The following is a 17,177-nucleotide window of genomic DNA, read 5'->3' as shown; positions in this document are numbered from 1 at the left end:
TATAACCACCTTACACTATTTAGAAGCAATAAGGAACATTCAGTGGTATTTACTTAACCTGAAGTTCCTCTATTCAAATTAATTCATTCCTTTCAGTTATTCAACACTGCTATTTTAAAGTTCTTTCTAAAGATTTTTTCTGACATTTAAGAACACTTTCTGTACAATTTGTACCATTTCAAATGAGTCAAATGTGGCTGCACTATAGACTGTGTATAAAGTGGTTAAGATAGGTTCAGTTTTCAGTCAAATGTCTGGCTTTTGCCTGAATGAAACCAAATAATCAGTCTGATTGAGCAATTTGCCCTTCATCTATTAATGTGAGAATAAAGTAGAAGTACCAAAAAAAACTTAAAAGTACTTGAATATTAATGGATGAAGTTATTACTCTAAAGAATCAAATGGTATGAAAACTAGAAATCACAGCTTTCCAAGGAAGAAAAAAGGAGTGAAATCAGAACAACCAGGTGAAAATTAATAACATATCCCTCCATAAAATAACATGGCAACAATTCCAGTTGAAATGTCTTCATTAGATTGTTTTTATTTTTAACATTTTTCTTTTCTAATATGTAGTAGACTGGAAACCTAAGTCAAGCTTCAAGTACATTATTATCAGGAAACCCAGAAAGTTATCTAGCGCTATAACATATTTCCTTTAGGTAATGATGTATCATATTTCAAGGATGCATAGAGAGAATATAATAATGCTTCGGATACATAAAACCACAAGAACAGATTTCATTTAAAATTACAATGACAAAATAACATGCTAAGATGCACAAAATATTTATTAAATGACCACACAGTAATCTGATACAACACTTCCTGATACAAAAAAATATGGATTATGAATCAGTTTATGGAAATATTTTTTAAAATCCCAAAGTAAAAGAAAATTGGTAGAGAAATCTGTCTACACACATTGTAATTTCCTCTTATGACTACTTCCCCTCTATTTGGACATTCACCTTCCATATACCTACTGTCCTGTGCTATTCTCTGCATCTTCTCAACCATGTTCCTTCTCCTGGATAGTGACCCATTCCCTACAAAATCCTTCAAAACAATACCACCACCACTACCACTACAAAATTCCCTTTGCTAGCCAGCTCAGATCATAGCTGGCTCTCTGGGAAAATGTCAATAAGGTAAATACACACTAAAGTGGTTCCCAGGGATGACAGGTCTTTCATGATCTGATTATGTGCATTATATAGATGGCTACCTCCCCGTGCTAACAGTGAGTCATTCTTGATTCTCATTGTCTCCTATGTATGCAGTCAATAGAGCTAGCCATTTAGTAAGAGAGAGAAACATACACATACACACTCACAGAAAGAAAGAAACAGATTCTTTTTAGGCTAAGAACAAACATCCTAAGATATCTTAAAATTTCATTAGGTGTCAGGGAAATACAATTGAAAGAGAGTGGTAGTTGAAGGCATTAAAAAGTATCTATACTGACCAGAGTTTTATAGAGGGTAGCCCAAAACAGATGGTAGACTGTGTATAAATACAGAGATACCAAATACCTATTAAAATACATTGTAAACGAAAATCAAGCACAGATTAGATCTGAGCAAAGTCTTTTCTGCTTAAAACAAGGACCCCCCCCCCCCACACACATATACACACTTAGAGACCACTAGCTCCTACCAGTTTCCAGGTGATAGCAGGTAGTCCTCAAATCCATATACATAGCCAGCCAACATACTATATAAAGCATATGCTTCTCAAGTATAGGGATGACTGTTCCTCAAATGTAAATAGTTGGCAGTGTGATTAATAAAATCCAAATACATTCTTAGAAGCTATTCAGTTGACAATTTGTCATTAAGTGTTTTCTCTGCTAATATACAATAAGTATACAACTACTCATGCAAGTGAGTCCTTGAAAATTTTGGCATTATGAAAAGTATCTTCATGTCAACAAAAGGGTTGAGAATGGCTAACCTAAGGTTCTACACTAAACTCTCCAGATAAGGTTAGGTGTATCTGGGTTCTAGTGCCTTAATATGTACATAAACACGTAGGCTAATTTCCCTACTTCCTTTCACAGTGATGAATAACAAAAACACATGCATAGCACTAAGTTTCACTGATGGGCATAAAAAGAATGGATTTTCACTTGGAATAATAAATTTTAAATAACAAAATGAAAATAAACAAATATATAATGTATACTAAAATCCATACAAAAATATATTAATTTATCAGATCTCCTTCAGAGATCTAACGTGCACAGAGTACACTGAAATGTACCTTTAACATGAATTGCCTATAATCTTATCAGCTAAATGAGTCCATAGGGCTGCCTCACACCTGCTTTCCCAATATCACTCTGTAAAGAGCTCCAAGTTCATTAGCCAAGTGGTCTTTCTTTAAAAACAATAATAACAAATGCAGAGGGAAGAACAGATATGAACTCATCAGCAAATCTAAGGCAGGTTGATTGCCTGGTCCTCCTTGAATTTGGGGATCTTCTTGAACTCACTTTGTTTCTTGAAGAAAAGCTGGGCTAGGATGTGGTCTGCTGTGGCCTGAAGATAATCGTCCATGTCAAGGGTTTGCAACTGACAGAGGAAACCAAAAGAAGATGTATCAGCACCAAATTACTCAGGTTTCTACCAAGACCTTACAGCTGTTAAAGCATCTTCAAGACTGTAGGTACATGGCTGTGTAACATTATTAACTTCCCTTGCCATGGGGAGCTCACTTTTTCAACTCGGAGAATAAGAGAAGTCTGATTGATGGCCAGAGATGCTAAGGTATCTGGAGCTTTCTTTAGAAGGGAACTCCAGCCCACCAGGAGGTAGTTCTCTTTAAAGAGCCAGCAAGACCTTCTGCTTACATGTAAGCAGGAACTAACGGCAAAAGGACATCTCAGAGCTCCACGCCTGGAGGCGCATGATAGAGGCTTCCTGGCTGCCACGTAAGCCAGCTTCCTGCTCTACAGCCAGACAGTCATTAACATCTGCCTATCTGGCTTGGCTGTGCAGTTGGGCAGCTGGGTCTGACTCTGTCTCTCTGTCCTTGAGCCCTCTCTCTATCATTGCCTTACTGTCCTTTTCTCTCCCTCCACCCCCCTGCTCTTCCTCTAACACTAACTCTCAATTTCTGCATGTATGTGGGTCTCTGTGTGTGTGTCTCTGAGCTTATCTCTCTCTGAATCTCTCTCTTGTCTTTGGGTATGTTTGTCACTAAGTCTGTCTGCCTTTCCCTGCCCCTCTGAGTATAGGTCTGTCTGTGGGTGGGTATGTATGTGTCTATGTGTCTCTCTTTCTGTGTCTCTTTCTCTCTGTGGATCTCTGTGCCTTTTGATGTCTATGTCTGTGTGTCTCCTTTCATTTGTGTATCTCTGTGCTGTTTCCTCTCTTTTTCTCTGTGTCTATGTCACTCTCTTTGTAGATCTCTGTCCCTCTGTTTCTCTTTCTGTTTCTATTTCTGTGTGTCTCTGTGCATGTCTCTATCTCTGTGCACCTCTCTTTGTATCTGTCCCTGTGTGTGTCTGGGCATGTGTCTCTATCTATGTCCCTGTCTCTCATTCTATGTATCTCTCTGGGAGGGTGTTTCGGTATCTCTTCATCCTCCCTCCCTCCTCTTTCCCTTCATACCTCTTAAGCAAAATATATCCTCATTGGAAACACTCCCATTACCTGCTCTGAAGGCTTAGTCGGGGGACTATCCCAACTCAAGGTAAAAAATTCCTTCTACCCAAAATCTGATGCATTTTTTTCTTCCCTATTGTGGATCACTCCCTTAAATTGTTTCTTTTCATTAAAAAACAAACAAACAAACAAAACCCTCTACTTATATTCTCTTTTCAAAAGATTTATATTCTTTAATTTTTGGCTTGTATTTAATAATCTTCTATGGTTGGAGTTCCCGTCGTGGCACAGCAGAAACGAATCTGACTAGGAACCATGAGGTTATGGGTTCAATCCCTGGCCTCACTCAGTGTGTTAAGGATCTGGCATTGCAGTGAGCTGTGGTATAGGTCGCAGATATGGCTCGGATCTGACGTTGCTTGTGGCTGTGGTGTAGGCCAGCAACTGTAGCTCTGATTAGACCCCTAGCCTGGGAGCCTCCATGTGCCAGGGGTACAGCCCTAAAAAGACAAAAAATAATAATAATAATAATCTTCTATTGTTATCTTATCCTTCTTTCATACTTTTAAGTTTTGATTTATTGGTATTAGCCTTTCATGTCGCATTAATCTTATTTATCTCCCATATTAATTTTCATTCTTTTTCACCTTTGGAATATTTTACACTTACATAGAATTTTTATTTTATTCATCTTTTAAATTCCCTTTTCTTAATCTTAATTTTTAAACCCTAACTTGTTGTTTCTTAAGAGTTTTTTCTTCTTTTCCTATTTGCATTTGATTTAATTTGATTTTGCTTTATGTTCTTATAACAGCTGTATAGAATGGTGGCCAAGGGGATGGCAGTAGAAGTGAGAGCCACACCAAAAGGAGGGGACAATGGAATCTTTCTTTCTCCCAACAAAGTCTACAGCTAGTTTTCCATTGCATCTCTTCCTCACAGAGCTCTCCACAAACCTCATCCCAGGTACCCCCGAGAAGGTTTGGAGATCCGGAGAATCAGATGCTGGAATTTCCCAGTCTCTCTCAAAGAAGGTCATCATGGGAAATGAGCATCACCAAGCAGGATGGACCTGCCTCTGGGTGTAAGTCCTGTTGATGACGCTGCAGAATTCATACTGTGTTTTCCCCTGGAGATCTTTTTGGGTCTTAGTGTAGGGAGAATCATGGCCAAAAGAAACATCTATTTATCTTCTGTTCCTGGACTTGCCCAGACTGTTATAATTCCCACCCAGTCTCAGCAGAGAACCTACTTCTAAGAACTGTTTAAAAATCTAAATTCCACTATTTATTCTTGTTCTTCAATCACATTATTCCACCTAATTAAGGAACATTGAGGTGAATTTTTAAAAGCAAACAACTATCCAATACAATAAGTAATATAGGTTTTATAATACAGATCATAATATATCAGATGTGCTTAAAACAAAGAATTATGGAAAGCAATTCTACTCCTCGGTAGAATTGCTCAGTGCTACTTCACATCTCCTAAAGTTTCTTAAAATATACAAGAGCTTCTCCCTCTACCCTCTTCCCTCTTTCCACTTCCTTCTTCCCACTTCCCTCTTCCCTCTCCATCTCCTTGACTAGTAATAGAAATGATTTCATGGATCTCTATATACCACTTTCCAGTATTTTTTTTTCTCAGTTGGTTGAGAATTGGGAGAATTAAGAAAGAATATGATGTACTGGATCCCTTTATAACCAAAGGAAAAGATGATGTGATTCTCCTTTTTGCACACTGGTTCAGCCAGGTCATTCAATCAGTCATTCATTCGATACACATATACTGGGAGCCCCCTGTGATCCAGACCCACTGCTTAACAGAACTGCACATCACTGGCACTCAGTAATCTCTCTTAAACTGGCTTATTCTCACCTGGTCTCCAGTGCTGAAAGCAAGAACAAGAAGCAAATCCTCATCACATGTGCTCTTAATGTAATGCTGTGTTCCAATGGGGAAAAATATCACATCTCCAATGTGAATGTTAAACTCTATGGTACTCTGAGCATTGATAATGGCCACCTGAGGAGGGGGTAAAAAAACTATAGTGAAGTTAAGTTAAAATCAAATATTTATTAAGGGTAAGTATTCATAGTAAAGAATAGATGAATAAAAGCACATGGTTATAAAGGGACTTCTCAGAGAGGAAAAGAGGAGAAGTGACACAATCCTTCACATAAAATCTCCTATTTCTGAGATGTGGTCCCACAAAATCAAAAGATACTTAAATAAGTAAATGTCCCTCAAAATGCATTAGTGAGTTCAATACTGCAGGACATCATGCAAAAAGAGCAAAAATCACCAAGTTCCAATTATGGGTAATAAATTACATTCCCTAATTAGGCAAAGGATTAAATATTAATGTTTTACTACCCCTATGTCCTCCTTTCTAGTTGCTTGGGTAAATTCAGCCTCTAGGAGAGCAACATCCTACTGGTCTTCCTTTAAAAGGGTTAGAGACTAAACTGCACACATTTGAGCATAAAGCACACCAAAGGTAAAATCTGGTCCTTGAAATAAAATTTATGGGAGATCAAATGCCCTTTTTCAATTTATTAAAGCTTTCACCTCTAAAAACATAAAACTTTCACAATGGTGGCATAAAAGGTGAATTTCAGTCTGGTCTGATTCTTTCTGTCAAGATTTAGATAGGTACAAGCTAGAGAAGCCCATCTGACCTGTAGCTCTCCCCAAGGAGCCCTATGAAAGTCAAGAGGAACCACTGTCAAATCACCGTGATAAAGTTACATGGTAACATGGCTTTTCTTACGCAAACCATATAACTGACTATCTGAACAAGACTTTCTGAGCAGTCAAAGGGGAGGGGTTTTTAATAATGTCACCAAGATGACAAATACACAGCAGGAGGACCCTGGATAAATGGGATAGAGGGCCACATTACTGGTGCTCCACACCTCCCCAGCCACCTCTAATCATCTAACACTGAGAGGCTAACAGCCTATTTCAAGGTCTCCAAAGGGAAGCACATAAAGTGTTTGCATTACCTGAGGATGCAAAACTCTGAAAAACATAAACAGGTATTCCAGCCCCTCCACCCTTAATGATAAACCTCTTTATCAGTTCTAAAATGTCCTTAGCCTCTTCTCATACTAAGAGCAAACTTGGAAATTACCTAGCAGGAGTTTGCATGGTATCCTCTATGGAAACTGCCCAGAAAACCATTAGTTCCAAATCCTATTATGTTACCAGCTGAATTAAAACAAATACCTCCTGTTTGTTTCTTTCTATATTAAAAAGGAAATTACCTCTGCACATCCACTTATTACATATCCCATTTCGTTTGCATTAAAATGAAAATGTGGCTGTCGTAATCCATTGTTATAAATCCTGAGTGTACTCAAAGTGAGGGCATTTTCATGCTTGTAAAGAAAAAAAAAATGAAATCCAGTTATTTAGCCAACATTCTACTCAGCAACTCAACAATTCGGGTAATCATAATAATAACTAATACTCATGAAGCCTTCACTGAGAACATGCAATTTTTTATGTCCTTTACATTTATTATGATGTGTGTTCCTTATAACAATCTTATAAGGTTTCCATAAACTTCTGAGATAACATTAAAATCTAGTTTGTTGAGTCTTTACCTAGGGCCACACAGTGGCAGAGCTAGGATTTGAATCAGGGACTTTTATGTCCCAGCTGTGCTCTTAATCATTAAGCAATACAGCCAGTTGAGCACTTGAAACAAGTGAAAAGAGAAATCTCACAGGCATCTGGTCTCTTTATTAACATAACCCTCCATGCCAAGAAACTAAGTTCCCAAATTCACAATGAAGCTTCAATCCATAGTTTGTATTGATCAAATCAATCAATGTTTGACTAGCTCTTTCTTTTTTCCTTTGTCCAAAAGGATGCTGAATCTAATATAAATCACATATTTCATCCACTTTAATGATCATAAAAATATTTTTCTCAATTACCTGATTCAAGAATTCACTAAATATTTTTTCATTGTTGCTTAGTTCACTTCTATTTTTCCAACACTGTGCCAGTTGTATTATTCCTCCTGGGAACAGATATTCTTTTGAACCTAAGCCAGATGAAGTTTAAATAACAAAATAAGATAACATACTTCAAAATGGTACTACAAATGCAGTTCCGGTAAAGTACATAGCCCTTCTGAGTCACAGGAAATTTATGTGGTAGGAATTGCTAACACCACATCCACCCCCACCAACCCCAATACAGTCAAATACCATCCTATCTTCCCAAGTTCTCCTGGTTTTTTTGACTAGAGTGACCTCTTTTAAAAAGATGTTTAACTCAGGGAACTGGGCTAGAAAACTTGAGAGTCACCCTAAATACCAGTCACCCCTCAAGTCATCCAAGTCCTATCAAATCTACCTTTTTAAAATCTCGGCTTCCCAACAATTCTCTCCCTCTCACAACTGTCATAGTACAGGCCACCATCATTCCCAACTTGAGAGGTTCAAGTTCCCAACTCTCATCTGACTCATGTTCCCAACTCTCATCTGGCCTCTTCCAATCATTCTTCACAATTTATCTGGATTGGTCATCACTTCAAAAAAATATCTGGCTCAAAAAGATATCTGTGGAGTTCCCACTGTTGCTCAGTGGAAACAAATCCAACTAGTATCCATGAGGATATGGGTTTGATCCCTTGCCCCCCTCATTGGGTCGGGGATCTGATGTTGCTCTGAGCTGTGGTGTGGGTCGCAGATGAAGCCCAGATCTTACATTGCTGTGGCTGAGGCGTAGGCCAGCAGTTGTAGCTCCAGTTCAACCCCTATAGCCTGGGAAATTCCATGTGCCACAAGTGTGGCCCTAAAAAGCAAAAAAAAAAAAAACAAGACAAAACAAAAACATAAAAAAGGCATCTGCACTCCATGTTTGTTGTGGCATTATTTACAGTAGCCAAGTTATAGAAACAACCCAAATATCCCAGTTCATAGATACAGAGAAGAGATTCATGGCTGCCAGAGGCAAGGGCTGGGGGTGTTTGAAATGGGTGAAGGGATATGAAAAGACACAACTTCCAGTTACAAAGTAAATAAGTGACAGGGATGAAATGTACAGCAAGGTGGCTACAGTTAATATTATTGTATTGCATAGTTGAAAGTTGCTAAGGGAGTAGATCTTGTAAGCTCTCATGATAAGAAAAAAATCTAACTATATACAGTGATGGATGTTAACTAGACTTGTGGTGATCATTTCACAATATATACAATATCGAATCATTGTGCTGTAGACCTGAAAATAATATAATGCTGTATTATCAATTATACCTCAATAAGATAAATAATAAAATGATAAAAATAAATACATTTTTAAAAACCTCATGTCACTCTCCTAAAGAATAAACTCATTAGCATGGTGAAATGATTAGACCCCTCCTCTCTCATCAGCCTCTCCTACAGCATCCCCCAGCTCCAACACACACCTCTCATGTTCTGCAATCTCTCCCCACCTTCTCTTTTGCTTCAAGGCATTCTCTCACATGTCCCACTGTTGAGAAATGTGTTCTTTCAAACTTCTCTTGACCGTAACCCACCGTAAAAAAACACACTATGTCTCAATCCAATACACCTTTAAAATCCTATTTATAAGACTTAACTAAAAAGGCTTCACAAAATAACATACTATACCTTTCAGGTCATAAAAGTATCTCCACACACGGCTATCAGGAGACTGTATGTAACTAGCATTGACAACTAGTTCTGCCAAGTTGGGAGGAAGGTTGACGCCCTGATCTTCTTTTTGCTTATGGAATGTTCTAATGAAATTAATTCCACCTTCAGGCTGAAACACATAAGAAACCATATAAGACATGTGTGAAATATTCTACAAATTTTATTAAGAGAATGAGAATGGGGTAACATTGGCACCACTGTGGTTTTCAATGGCCCAGTCAAAAGACCTGACCTCAATTAGCCTAAAATCTATGATATTTATGAAAATGTTCCAGGTTATCCATGTATTGGTGTTGGTATTTAATGGTCAATATAAACTCCTGCAAAAATACACACTGGTTCCCAATACTCTCACTAATGACTTATTTCTTCTACTTCTCCACATAACATTAGAGTGGGATCTGCTGCAGTCCACCTTACTAGGTGAATTTCTAAACTTACCACAGAACCCCTTCCAATTGCTGCTCATGGGCCATCACCAATTCTGATCACCTATTTGCATCATCAGCATTCACACCTGACCCTCTATACCCAGCACTATCAGCTGTTCCTCCAGTAATAATATAACTACTGAGACAGGGCAAGAGTAGCTATTCCTCAGAAAAACTGTGGGAAAACCTCTGCATTAGATTAAGAGAACACACTTACATCATCTATAGCAAAATTCCACCTGGATGAGCTCATGGCTTTTTAGTAACAAAAATCATAATACTTTTTACTAACTGTATCATAACCTTTCTAACAATTCATTATAGTTTCCTATAGAAGACCTTCATAAAAGAAAATAAGTGGCAATTCAATGTCAATGAGTTTAATATGTTTAGTAGGAACACAAGGTATGTTCTTGAGCCTATGACCCAATTGTTACCCTAGAAACTGGAATATTCATGCCTGCTTTGTGCCTATGTAATGCATACCCTCATAGAGGGATCTGTTCTCAGCAGTGGCACAAACCTTAAGTGACCTGGAAGCAATGTCCTCAGGTGTAGAAAAAAATACATCATCAACATCCAGAGTCTGAAGTTCATCATGTGTGGAAAAGAAGAGCAGGAAAAAGCAGTCTTCATTCCCCACATTCTTTATCCAGTGTACTGTGTTTTTAGGGAAGAAGATCACTTGGCCAGCTGTAATGTTGTACGTGGTAACTACAGCACCACTGTCAATCACCCCAATCCAAGCTGTGCCCTGAAACGTAAACAGAAGAGCACATTCAACATCACTATAGAGCAATGTTCCTTGACCTTTTATCATAACCTCCTTTCTAAAGTATCATGTTAGATTTTTTCTAATCACTACCCTATGAAATATTAACATACAGATGTACTGTATATCTGTATACTACATAGCATACTGCTTATGTATTTCATGTACATTTATGTCTTATACATAAAGAGTAATATTTTTGACCCTCAAGAACCATTTTTTACTCAACAACAAAAAAACAACCCAATTGAAAAATGGGCAGAAGAACTGAACAGGCATTTCTCCAAAGAAGATATACAGAAGGCCAACAAGCACGTTAAAAAATGCTCAACATCACTGATTATTAGTGAAATGCAAATCAATAGTACAGTGAGGTACCACTTCACACCAGTCAGAATGATCATCATTAATAAGTCCACAAATAACAAATGCTGAGAGGGTATGAAGAAAAGGGAAACACTGTGGTTGGAATGTAAATGGTATAAGTACTATGGAAAACAATACGGAGGTACCTCAGAAAATTAAATATAGCTACCATATGACCCAGCAATCCCACTCTTGGACAAAACTTTCATTGAAAAAGATACATGTGCCCGTATGTTCACTGCAGCACTGTTCACAATAGCCAAGACAGGGAAACAACCTAAATGTCCATTGACAAATGAATGGATTAAGAAGATGTGGTATATATACACAGTAGAATACTACTCAGCCATAAAAAAGAACAAAATAATGCCATTTGCCCCAACATGTATGGAACAAGAGATTCTCATACTAAGTGAAGTAAGTCAGAAAGAGAAAGACAAATACCATAAAATACCACTTATATCTGGAATATACAGCACAAATGAACCTTTCTACAGAAAAGAAACAAATTTATTGACTTGGAGAACAGACTTGTGGTTGCCGAGGGGGAGGGAGTGGGATGGACTGAGATTTTGAGGTTAGTAGATGCAAACTATTGCATTTGTAGTGGATAAGCAATGAGATCCTGCTGTATGCTACTGGGAACTATATCTAGTCACTTGTGATGGAACATTATGAAGGATAATGTGAGAAGAAGAATGTATATACATATATATGTATGTATGACTGGTCGCTTTGCTGTACAGCAGAAATTGGACAGAAGAATGTAAATCAACTATAATAGAAAAAATAAAAACAGTAAAAAAAAGATATTTGGGACCTACTGCGTAGCACAGGCCACTGTATTCAATATCTTATAATAACCTATAACAGAAAAGAATCTGAAAACAATATATATGTATAACTGAAATACTTTGCTGTACACCTGAAATGAACACAGCACTGTAAATCAACTACACTTTAAAAAAATATATTGTGTAGGAAAAAAAATTGTTTTAATTAAAATGTTGTATGAAAAAGACAAAAAAAAAAAAATTTTTTTTTGCCCCCTTTGGGGCAATACCACCTCCACTAAGCATGCAATAGTTCTAAATTCATGGTAGTTTGAAAAGACTGAAGACATATTTTTTTTTGTAGATATTCACAGAGACATGCATGTGTGTGCATGTGTGTGTTTCTGTGTATATTCATACAGACGTGTATTTTCCAAATAAGAAAAAGTCTGCATACAATTTTAATGATAACAGTAATAACACAGTGCTTTTACTATATGTCCAGCCATTCTTCTAAGTGTTTAATTTCATATAGATAAAACTCTATTCCCTCTTCTTGTAAATTCTAAAACAGAATGAATTGTGCAAGTATAAAAAAAGGGGTTTTATTAACAACAGAAATATGTCACAAACAGCTGGCTGATCTATTAACAAGATCACTAGGAAAAGAAAAAACTCTGAAACTTTGAGAGCTTAGTCACTATGGCTTCCCCAGTGTCTGGAATACAGATGCCAACCCATAAATTACATTTTGTAATTAATGAATTATTTGAAATGCAAGTAAGTACATTAATTTCACTCTCAGCTCTACTTCGCTTGACTTCCAAAAAATTCTGAAAGGTCTAAACTACAAAAGGGCATCCAATTGGCCTGATCTCAGGAACTCCAAGCTGAACATCAGCAAATTAATTTGTTATTCCAGTCGCTGCTTTTTTCCTTAGAGGAAAGCTGTAGTGTCTTTGATCATTAGATCAGAGCTACCAGTTTTAGCTTTGGCTCAAAGGATGGAACAGTGATCTTAGTTTAACAGTGTATGAAATATGATTTCATACTGAAGAAAGAAGTTCAAAGTGATGCCAAGAATAATTAAAACAAACAGGTTAATGCTTCAAGGCACTGCTAACTAATCTAATTGAGAACACAGCCAAAGCCTGGATGTTGTCTATCACTTAGTTAAGTAGGTTTTGCAACAACTGAAATAATAGCCTGAGGATACATAGCATAAATGCTTAAGGACAGAACATGGATAAACTGGTTTTACCTGTACAAGATAGCCATGTTCATTAGCATTGAAGTGCCAGTGAGGGACCCGTAGGCCACTACTTTTTATTCTCAGGGTCCCCAGAGTCATCTGTGATCTCTGACTGTTCAAGCTACTGCCAAAGGCCTCTTCTTCAATGCTGAGATAGTCTTTGACGTTGTTCCTGTACCGAGCCCACTGGATTGCACCTCCAGGGAACTCAAACACCTGAAAAGTCATAAGCAAACCATCAGCATACAGGACACTTTCTGAGGAACATGAGACAACCATGGCCTACAGAGTAAGAGGGAAGCTCAATGGATAAGGCAGTGGTAGTGCAGTGAACATCAGAGTGCCCAAAAAGGAAGAGGAAGCCTAGGTCTGCAAGACTAGGAGACCACAATGGTACATGCAGTACTATCCATCCCTGTCAGACATGAAAAAGAACATCCATCTTGGCAAGAGAACAGAGGGCTTTCTCTATGTCCACCTGCACTTTTCCCCTCTGGCCACACATAAAAGTACTAAAGAAAAACTTTGCTTGCAGCCAACATAACTCAACTTTCTCCTTTTCCTATTCCTCAGCTTCCTTCAACAGGACGGCCCACAGCTACTTCCTTTCAGTGAAGGGAGAACAAAGCTTAGCAAAATAAGCAATGGAAACTTTGTTTTGAAATCACCATTTAAAATAAATGATTCTTTTTCTTAGTATATGTAATCCATACCTTGGATTTAGGTAAATGATTGAGAAACTGGAATTTTGGATCAATAGCCTTTTGCATGATGGGAATTGTTGCCGTTTGCAGAGGCTGGGTTTCGGGTTGTAAATGAACATTTGAATGGGGCTGAGAGTTGTTAACATAAACCAAGGAGAGAATCAGCACTCCAACTGCTGTGGTAATGGTACAGGCCAAAAGACACACAAGGAAAATGCTCATCAGTGACCACTGCCTCTTCTTTTCCTAGGAGAAACCATGAAGCCATTATTCTCTACTCTTGATGCAATACAAATATTGCCTCCTTCTCAATTTGCTCTTTTATTAAAAAAAAATGCATCTGTGAAATAAGTAAACTAAGCAAAAGAAAACGTGTAAATAAATCCACACACACATACATTCACAGTACAGTCAGGCCCAATAAGGTTGTTCCCGATCAGGCCCTGTCTAACCCTTACTTATGTGCATGATTGCCTCCCCCTCCTATGTGGAAAGTTTAATCTTTAAACCCCTGCATGATTGGCCTGGCCCCTGGCTAACTATAGTTCTAGCCCTGGGACCAGAAGGCTCCAGCATATTCAGACATTAGCAGGAAACCGTGGACCTCGCAATGTAGCTAATCCAGAGCTGTGAGATGATGCAATCTAACAGTCCCCCTGGAAACGAAGGAGCCTTTCTAATGTCATGCTCCCTATAATTAGTAGCCTCCCTCTCCCCTGTGTAGGGAAGTTTGCTGCTGTGTCCTGCCTACCCTCAGCCAGACACCGTGGGGTATCACTCTTGGACCTTTGCCTCTGACTTGTAAGATTCCCTGTCCAGTGGATCACTGATGTCTTTGTCACTGACTCTGGGTCCTTCTTCAGTCTAGTGGCTGGGCAACTGCAAGGACCGCAGGGCATAGCCCAATACTCATACACATACCATATACCTATAGCTGACATCCAAATAAACAAGGATAAAAATAAATGAGGAGCTGGGACACAGAATAAATTACTAGAAAATTAAGTTCCCAGTTACGTTTGTATATGCAATGCATTCCAAGTCAATTATTCCCTATTTACCAGTTTCTTCACCTGAAATCAAAGAGGTCACAAGGAGTATTTTCTAAGAACTTTCTGGTTCCAGAATGTACAAATGCATTCACATGAACAGGTACATGAATGGGAATAAATAACATATCAGTGACCAATAGGCCTGACAGGTCTCTGTCTCTCTCTCCTGTCCCTCTTTCATTTAAATTGTTTCATTAAATTCTCTTCCTCCTATGTATTATCCATATGAGCTACTGACCCATCTACCAAGTCATAATATTTCCATGTTACTATTTTCTGGTGTCACATCACAAATGCATGCTAAAAAATATTATTTCTGTTACAACCTATATTACTGAAAGCTGCTAAGAAAATACACACCCTAACATTCGAACCAATTTGTCCTCATTCCTCTGACCACTATAATGATGCTCATAAGCAATGATGTGAAGGTCTCCTTTTCCACTGCCCTCTAAGTTCCTCGCCTATCTCCCTAAGAAAACATATCTTTGATTACTAATAACTCTAACATAGACATCCTTACTCTAATATTCTGACATGTTCAAAAGAACACAAATAACAAATATTGGTAAGGATGTGGTAAAGGGGAACCTCAGACACTGTTGGTAGGAATGCAAATTAGTGTAAGCCACTGTGTAAAATAGCACGGAGGTTTCTCAAAAAAACTAAAAATAGAACTACCATACGACCTGGCAATTCCACCCCTAGCTATATATCCCCAAACCCCCAAAACACTAATTCAAGGCCCCGATGTTCATAGCAGCATTATTTACAATTTCCAAGGTATGAAAGCAACCTAAGTTTCCATCAATAGAGGAATGGATAAAGAAGATGTGGTACACATATACACCACTCAGCCATAAAAAGGAATTAAATTTTGCCATTTGTAGCAACAAGGATGGACTTGGAGGGCATTATGCTTAGTGAAATAAGTCAGAGAAAGACAAATACTATATGATATCATTTCTATGTGGAATCTAAAAAATACAACAAACTAGTGAATATAACAAGAAAGAAGCAGACTCATAGATATAGAGAACAAACTAGTGGTTACCAGTGGGGAGGCGGGGGGTGAGGGGGTGCAATGTAGGGGTTGGGGAATTGGAGGTACAAATTATTGGGTGTAAGATAAGCTAAAAGGATCTATTGTACAGTACAGAGAATATAGCCAGTATTTTGTAATAATTATAAATGGAGTGTAACCTTTAAAAATTGTATTAACATTTTAATTCTTTAAATTCTTAAATGGTATATTTTATATAGCATAATTATTTATCAGCATATTCAGTATAACATTGTATAAGATATTATACTGAAAAATAAATAACTCAATAATGTCATAAATAATGATAAATAGAAAGCTGGGCCATTAAACAGCAAAAGGAGTTAAGAGTTTAGGAGAGAGAAGGCAAGTCAGGAGATACACAGAGCAGGAAATGCTACCTTTCTGAAGAGAGTCACTTGAAAAAAGCTAGTCTTGAGAGATTGTTTCTTGAGCTCTGCATAAAGGTTTCAGGAGGAACTAATTTCAAGATGTAAACCTACATGTACATTCTTACCAGTCTGGAGATGGTGGTTGCCTTCCCCATAGACACAACGTTCTGTTTTGCATCTTCATGCATTTCAAATGCTAAGTTGTCCATTGGCAAAGAGGGGCAATCAATTCACTGAAAAAGAGGAAGGAAGAAGGAATGTAGTTTAGCAAATGGAGAGATTCCTGAGAGGAGAAGAATAGTAATTCTTAAGGGAGCACTTATATAGAGATGAAAGTTAAGGAAAGGAAATAAGGAAGCTCTTTCTTAAACAATAATCTTGGTTGGAAAAAAAACCCCTAGAAAGAATTGCCAAATCAGAGGCCAATAAAACACTTCTTTTGGTCCCCAACTCTTTGCTCACGGATGACACATAAACATAATAATAGTAGCTAACATTTACTTCCTCCTCTCAGATAAGTACTAGGTTCACTACTAAGTGTTTTACATACATTATGTGATTTAATTTTTATAGCAATCCGGTCAGGCACTATGATGATTATTCCCATTTTGTAGATTAGGACACTGAAGGATGAAGAGGTGTGATAACTGCCCAAAATCACACAACTAGTTTTAGTGTCAGAGCAGAGCACCTTTGATCAAGATTCTTCCATGACATCGCTTCTCTGTAGTTTGATGGTGGGTGCTTAGTCGAGTACCATCTTTTTTCACCCAAATCAATTATGCCTCTAAATGATGTGACTGATTTTTCTATGTATTTACTTGATAATTTTGTTACCTAAAAGTTAAAATTCATTTTGCATCGTCTTTCCTGGTGATGAGTTGTGGCCTGAGTAATCTAAAAACTACCACTATAGTCCACAAAGCAGTCACCCATTCTTCTTTTCTATCTTCCTACCTTTATTCCCTCAATAAACATGGTTGGATGCCTATTCCATTTCAGGTTGTATACCACTCTGCACATTAAAAGGCCTTTTATTAGCCTTTAATGTAGTAGGAGAAACAGAAAAGAAAGCAAAAAGTTCCCCCAACCCCTGCCAAAGTG

At 37.8% G+C, this 17,177-nt stretch overlaps 1 protein-coding gene across 3 annotated transcripts; it reads right to left on the bottom strand.

Moving 5' to 3' along the window:
* On the bottom strand, positions 494–16,626 carry LOC102160380. Of its 3 annotated transcripts, XM_013992869.2 has the most exons (9): positions 16,199–16,621; positions 13,597–13,833; positions 12,893–13,099; positions 10,244–10,474; positions 9,245–9,398; positions 7,559–7,668; positions 6,881–6,994; positions 5,490–5,636; positions 494–2,576 (listed from the first exon to the last, which is right to left on the bottom strand). In XM_013992869.2, the coding sequence occupies exons 1-9, from the start codon at positions 16,280–16,282 to the stop codon at positions 2,442–2,444; spliced, it is 1,419 nt and encodes a 472-aa protein (XP_013848323.1). In that variant the 5' UTR covers positions 16,283–16,621; the 3' UTR covers positions 494–2,441. The 3 variants fall into 3 exon arrangements, with proteins under 3 accessions (XP_013848323.1, XP_013848324.1, XP_013848325.1); XM_013992870.2 differs by lacking the exon at positions 12,893–13,099 and having other exon boundaries at positions 16,199–16,626; XM_013992871.2 differs by lacking the exon at positions 13,597–13,833 and having other exon boundaries at positions 16,199–16,626.

The sequence above is a fragment of the Sus scrofa genome, chromosome 1 (assembly GCF_000003025.6).
Source record: "Sus scrofa isolate TJ Tabasco breed Duroc chromosome 1, Sscrofa11.1, whole genome shotgun sequence".
Lineage (NCBI taxonomy): Eukaryota > Metazoa > Chordata > Mammalia > Artiodactyla > Suidae > Sus > Sus scrofa.
This window is presented reverse-complemented; position numbering and strand designations above follow the sequence as displayed.